Source organism: Leucoraja erinacea, chromosome 13, assembly GCF_028641065.1.
Source record: "Leucoraja erinacea ecotype New England chromosome 13, Leri_hhj_1, whole genome shotgun sequence".
Classification (NCBI taxonomy): Eukaryota; Metazoa; Chordata; class Chondrichthyes; order Rajiformes; family Rajidae; genus Leucoraja; species Leucoraja erinaceus.
In genome coordinates this window covers 24,083,140-24,090,022 of record NC_073389.1, presented here as the reverse complement: position 1 = coordinate 24,090,022, position 6,883 = coordinate 24,083,140, and the positions used below count along the sequence as shown (strand labels likewise).

Here is a 6,883-nt window from a genome sequence, read left to right as displayed (position 1 = left end):
GGAGGAGGACGTGGGGCTAAGGATAGGCAGAGGTGAAGAGATGGGTCTTGAGGCGGGACTGGAAGATGGTGAGGGACTCAGAATTGCAGACCAGTTGGGGGAGGGAGTTCCAGAGCCTGGGAGCTGCCCTGGAGAAAGCTCTGTCCCCAAAACAGCGGAGGTTGGATTTGTGGATGGAGAGGAGACCGGCTGATGGGGATCTGAGGGACCATGAGGGTTGGTAGGGGGAGAGGAGGTCAGTGAGATATGGGGGGGCCAAATGGTGGAGGGCTTTGTAGGTGAGGATCAGGATTTTGCAAGTGATCCGGTGGGAGATGGGAAGCCAGTGAAGTTGTTTGAGGACTGGAGTGATGTGGTGCCAGGATTTGGTGTGGGTGATGAGTCGGGCGGCTACGTTCTGGACCAGTTGGAGTCGGTTGATATAGCTGGAGCTGATGCCAAGAAGAAGTGAGTTGCAGTAGTCCAGTCGGGAGGAGATGAAGGCATGGATGAGTCTTTCAGCAGCGGGGGGTGTGAGAGAGGGTCTGATTTTGGCAATGTTGCGGAGGTGAAAGAAGGAGGTTTTAATGACATGGCGGATGTGAGGCTCAAGGGAGAGGGTGGAATCAAAGATCGCGCCAAGGTTGCGGGCCTGGGGAGATGGGGAGACAATGGTGCCGTCGATGGTGAGAGTGGGATTATTGATTTTGCTGAGTGTGGATTTGGAGCCTATGAGGAGGAATTCTGTTTTATCGCTGTTGAGTTTGAGGAAGTTATGTTGCATCCAGGTTTTTATAGCTGACAAACAGGAGTTGCTAATGGGAGAGGGGGGGGGTTTGTGGGGGGATTTGGTGCTGAGGTAGATCTGGGTGTCATCGGCGTAACAGTGGAAGTCCAGGTTGAAGTGGCGGAGTATCTGACCAAGGGGGAGGTTGTAGATGGTGAAGAGGAGGGGGGCGAGTACGGAGCCTTGGGGAACGCCTTGAGTGACTGTGGCTGTAGCAGAGGTGTGGTTATGGAGAGAGATGAAGTGGGATCTGTTGGAAAGGTAGGAATGGAGCCAGCTGAGTGCAGTACCTTCAATGCCGAGGTCTTCGAGTCTGGTGAGCAGAATGTTATGGCTCACGGTATCGAAGGCTGCACTCAGGTCGAGGAGGATGAGGATGTTGAGGGAACCGATGTCAGCAGAGGTGAGGAGGTCATTGAGGAGAGCGGTTTCTATGCTGTGGAGGGGGCGAAAACCAGATTGGAGGGGTTCGAATAGGTTATTGGCATGGAGATGGGATCGAAGTTGTGAGGTGACGATACGCTCCAGGGTTTTAGAAAGAAAGGGGAGGTTTGAGATTGGGTGGTAGTTGTTGAGAGATGAGGGATCCAGACCAGGTTTCTTTAAAATTGGCGTGACAGCAGCAGTTTTGAAGGCGGAGGGGACAGTTCCTTGGGACAGTGAGGAGTTGAAGAGGTTAGTGAGGTAGGGGCAGAGGACAGGGAGGCAGGACTTCAGCAGGGGAATGGGGAGGGGGTCAAGGGAGCAGGTAGTGGGTTTGGAAGAGCTGATGAGTTTGGAGATTTCAGGAGGGGTGACCGGGTTAAACTGGGAGAGGAGGCAGTGTGGAGGAGGGGTCGGGAGGTCAGTAGAGATGGGGAGAAGAGGGGCCATGGCAGGTGCTGGAGTAGATGCTGGGGGGGGTCAGATACAGGGGATAAAGATTGATAAATTATGTTAATTTTATCAGCGAAAAGGTGGAGAAACGAGTTGCAGAGATCCAGAGTAGAGGTAGGGAGAGTGTTGGTCCGAGGCTTGAGGAGGCTGCCCACTGTGGAGAAGAGGGTTCTGGGGTTTTGGCAGGGGTTGGTGAAGATGGTGGAGAGGTAGGCAGACTTGGCAGCAATGAGGGCGTCTTTGTAGGCAGCGAGGTGGAGTTTGTAGGCTTCATGGTGGACCGTGAGAGATGATTTCTTTGTGAGTCGTTCAAGTTGGCGGCCAGTCTGTTTCAACTTACGAAGTGCAGGTGTGTACCAGGGTGACGAGGTGTTAAAAGTTACGATTTTTGTTTTGAGGGCGGCCAGAGTGTTGAGGTAGACAAGGTGAAGTTGAGATGGTTTGTGAGATCATCAGGTAGGGTAGGGGACATATCATCCTCTATGATAATCCTCAACACGGGGGGGCTCTGCAAGGATGCATTCTCAGGCCCCTCCTTTACTCTGTGTACACTCACGACAGTGTAGCCATGTACATATCTAATTCAATTTTCAAGTTCGCAGACAACACCACCATGTGGGCCGGATATCAAATAATGATGATATGGAGTATAGAAAGGAGATTGAGAATCTCGTGTCGAGAAAACCTCTCTCAATATCAACAAGACAAAGGAAATAGTGATTGACTTCAGGAAACAAAGCTGTACACATACCCCAGTTTCGCATTCACGGTGCCGATGTAGCAATGGTTGAAAACTTCAAATTCCTAGGAGTCAATATCACCAACAACTTCTCCAGGACGACCCATATTGAAGCAACAACCAAGAAGGCACACCAAGCCTCTATTTCCTTAGAAGGCTTAGGAAGTTCGGCATGTCCCCTACAACACACACCAACTTCTCCAGATGCACCATAGAAAGCATTTTATCAGGATGCATCACAGCTTGGTTAGGGAACAGCTCCATCCAAGACTACAAGAAATTGAAGAAATTGTGGGCGCAGCCCAGACCATCTCACAAACCAACTTCCCTTCTATTGACTCCAATTATATCTCACACTGCCTTGGCAAGGCCAACAGCATAATCAAGGACAAGTCGTACCCTGGCCACTCCCTCTTCTCCCCTCTGGCAAAAGGTATAGAAGTGTGAAAAAGCAGACATCCAGATTCAGCAAGTTTCTTCCCAGCTGCTGTTAGGCAACTGTATTATCCTACCACAACCAGAGAAGTACTGAACTGCTATCCACCTCTTTGATGACCCTCGGTCTATGCTTCATCAGACTATGCTGGCTTTACTTTGCTCTAAACGCTATTCCCTTATCATGTATCTATACACTGTAAATGGCTCGACTATAATCATGTCTTGTCTTTCTGCTGACTGGATAGCAAGCAATAAAAGCTTTTCACTGTACCTTGGTACACACATGACAATAAACTAAACTAACTGAAAATGTTTTTCGTGCAGCTGGTTGAGAAAGAAATATTGGTTGGGATAACCATCAGGTTATTCAACACTACAAACTCAAACTAAACTCCAAATTACGAACTACCTTGATTGCACTAGGGACTTAGGGCTTTGTTTTTGTCTTTGCACTATATTGTTCTTATCCTGTATATTGAACTTCTTTTTATTGTTTATTACGCGGTCTACCGAGTACTATGCTTACATATCTGTTATCCTGTTGCAAGCACAAATTTCATTGTTCCATTTAGGGACATATGACAATAAAACTCTTGACTTTGAATAATACCACTGGACCTTTTACATGTAGATATTGTAGCTTAATATAATTTGTGAAGTAGGGAACCTTCCACAATGTATAAGTATTGAACCAAAACATTATAATGAGGGCCTTAAAACAGACTTCTCAAATGTAAACACCATCAACTCCACCAACCTCACACCAGTATTTATTTTCTAAATTAAAATTTAAATTAGTTAGTTCAAGAGAGAGCTAGATAGGGCTCTTGAAGATAGCAGAGTCAGGGGATATGGGGAGAAGGCAGGACAGGGTACTGATTGTGGATGATCAGCCATGATCACACTGAATGGCCTATTCCTGCACCTATTGTTATTAACATTTTTTTGAAGAAAAAATTTAAATCTTTATATTGAAGTGGCACTATAGACTTGAAAGAGTCTCATCGAGAAATAGAACTATAGACCTGAAAGGATTAATTAATCTTCAATAACGCTTTTAATTGTGATTTTAACATATGAAAATAATCCAGGACACGTTACCAAAAGCTAATCAAGAAATAAACCAATGGGGCCAACGCTAATTTGAAACGAATGAAGTTGCTAGAAAACTAATAACTAGGAAACACAGGGAAGATAGTAATTTATCTTCATCAATTTTGCTAGGGTGTGTCCCCTCTTGTTGCCCCTCTGTTTTCTTCAGAATTCATCTAATACGTAGCGCATCGGTTTAACAGCTTGCTTTAATTATAATTACTAAAGTTCTGCGGTCTAAAATGTACATTGTTTCCCACAGCAAAAAGACAACAATCTGGTTACAATCACAAATCTTGGGAGTTAATATATCAGGAGTAATTACAGTCGAGGTTGGCGCTGAGGAGGGATTCCACGCCACGAAGCCGAACGGTGGGGGATGGACAGCTCTAATGGAGAAGAGGGAGGTACATCAAAGGAGAATGGCCACGCAATCTGGAAAAGGAAGCAATCTGCGGAAATCTCGTGCTCTTAATTATTTACCGGTGTAACGTAAAAACAAACCCACAAATTAAAAAAAAGTAAACTGAAGCATGGAAATCGCAGCTCTATTTCCAGCTCAGTGTCTACCACGTTTTCTTAAGTCCACCCCTCGGGCAATGGGACTGGTAATGTTCCGGTATGTCATCCTCTTTGAAGATTGCTTGTTATAGAGTTCACTCGTTTTAAAATCATATGGACATAGCTCAGCCCAAATTATTGATTTATCATTTATTTATGATAAATATTTATTTCAATTAGACGTTTCATTCGAGTATCATTATTTGTTTTTCCATTGCCATTCTTTCTTGTAATTTTTTGCCCGGCTCACCCTGTGGGCGAGTTGCATGATCTGATTACACACGACCTTCTCTCACACACCCGTGAATTTCATTTTAATAAAGTCACATCCACCCTTTTCTAATTCGGTACGATTTTGTAATAAAGAATAACAATGCTAAAAATATCTGCTCTATGAGTACTCCGAGGCAGGCCAATACAAGAAGACAACTATATGCCGTGGCAGGGACGGAGGGCGGTTCACAGATCCTTCGTTACACACAATGGCGGTGCCGGTAAAGGATTTCTCGCGGCTGTATAATACATTTTTTAAGAGATGGAAAGGAATGCGGGAGAACTGGCAAATGCAAGCATGCGCATTCAGAGAGAACCCACCCAAAGCTGGTTCACATTGTGTTGCAACGGGGCATGGGCGGCGAATTAATAAAAAGACTCGCCCTTAACCGCATTAAACACTAATGTTCAGACAAAAAGTTAGCCTCAACCCCAAACCTAAAATGTATCTCATCAGAGCTCAAGAATTTGAAAATTACTGCAAGCTATGTTTTATTTTTTTATTTTTAAACATTGTTTTAATCCGGTTGTACAAAAGTATGGTTTAAATACGCAAAATACGTGGTTGACACAGGAAACCTCGTCATATTATTCTTTTATCAGAATTTTTCAGTTGTTTCCATACAGTAAGTTACCCACAGAACTATATAGCTTTCATGTCATTGGCTTTATCTAACAGCCTCATTTTGTTAGGAAAGACACACGTCTACCGTGAGCGTTTGTAAAACGAGTAAACGGTACACAAGACGTTACAATTTTATACATCACACATATAGTACAAAGTAGTGCAAAGTAAAATGTAATCTCCACCGGCACAGCCGCCCACAGCCACGTTTTCCATTTCATGAATGAAATATTTATTAAGCACGTCCAACAAAGCCTTCCCTTCTCCCAGAAATACGACGGGAAAATAAAACAGAAAAAAGGACATATTAAATGATCAAGTTAAATCGTTGCCTCTATCGGTTTCTACCACAGAGCAGAAAACAACCTTGCAACTTCAGTTAGGCTTGGCTTAACTTCATTAAAGAGGGTTAGTCCTTGTAACTTGATCTGTGCTCAATGTCCCCAGCTACCGAAGCCGATTTCTTGTTTGTAGCGGTTAGTTAAGGTGTTAGCTTTTCTAGTCAGTTTTGACAAGACGGTGTATAATCCATTTAGATGATAATGGAATTGTTTCTGCAAGTCCTCTTCTCCTTCGACCTCGTCCACTCTGATGTCTATGGTGGCGGCTTTATCCTTTTTCCTATCGTCCAGTTGCACCACACCCCACTCTATGTCGTTCTTGATGGATTTCAACAAGACGAAGTAGTTGTACATGTCCCACTTATCAGAGTAATAGTTGGACGCTCCGGTACTTGAAACGCCATTAACTTCGCTCTTGTTCTCGTCTTCAAGAGGGACATCCCGCAAAAGACTCGGCACCATGACCGTCTGGTCCATGTTATTGACCGCAGCTATAAATTTGTTCATGGCGTTGAATAAGGAATGCTTCTGGTTGTAGGTATCCATAATCTGCATCATTTTTCCTCAGTGCCGTTTGCTTTCGCCTTCGTGTGTGGAATCCTTCAAACTCTTTAGATGCACAACTTCCTCCAGCAGTGCCTTCCTCTTGAGCTGCTCTTTTTGCACTGCAACCAATGCACTTCCTCGGCGGATTTATAAAGGTGTTACTTAGCAGATTTTGCAAAAAGCAAGATGGAACCTGTGGTAAGATGATTTGGACGCCGGGGGCACTCAGCCAATGTAATAAGCGCCTCCCTTCTAGCTTGTGCTAGTGCAACTGCTTTCATGCTCCGGTTTACATGGAGTGACTGCCCGGCCCCGGCCGCAGGCTGCTTCTACCTCGCGCTCCGGGAAACGCCCTGTCTCCTAGCAACGCATCTGCCGGCCTCCGTCACCGTATCAGCGTCACTCCTCACGGTCCCGGCCAATCGCTTTCCGCCTTCTTTGTGAGGTCAATATGGTAATAAGCCCTGGCCCGCAAAGCAACCAATGGGAGACGGCCACCCGCGTCGCTGGGAGACGGAGCTGGCGGCCTCCGGCCTGACGGACGAGAACAGGTTATGAATGAGACCCAGTCAACAGACAGGGGATTTATAACGAAATAATCTCTCTAATTATAATCTGTGAAGCGT

The 6,883-nt window shown here is 45.3% G+C and overlaps 1 protein-coding gene across 1 annotated transcript; it reads right to left on the bottom strand.

The window, feature by feature from the left end:
- Positions 1-5,231: 5,231 nt before the first annotated feature.
- On the bottom strand, positions 5,232-6,451 carry LOC129702692 (mid1-interacting protein 1-B-like). Its single transcript, XM_055644599.1, has one exon. The coding sequence runs from the start codon at positions 6,267-6,269 to the stop codon at positions 5,805-5,807; it is 465 nt and encodes a 154-aa protein (XP_055500574.1). The 5' UTR covers positions 6,270-6,451; the 3' UTR covers positions 5,232-5,804.
- Positions 6,452-6,883: the final 432 nt, after the last annotated feature.

Bases quoted from the DNA above. Each gene is read 5' to 3' on its own strand.
- LOC129702692 (XM_055644599.1), bottom strand. From the start codon at position 6,269: ATGATGCAGATTATGGATACCTACAACCAGAAGCATTCCTTATTCAAC.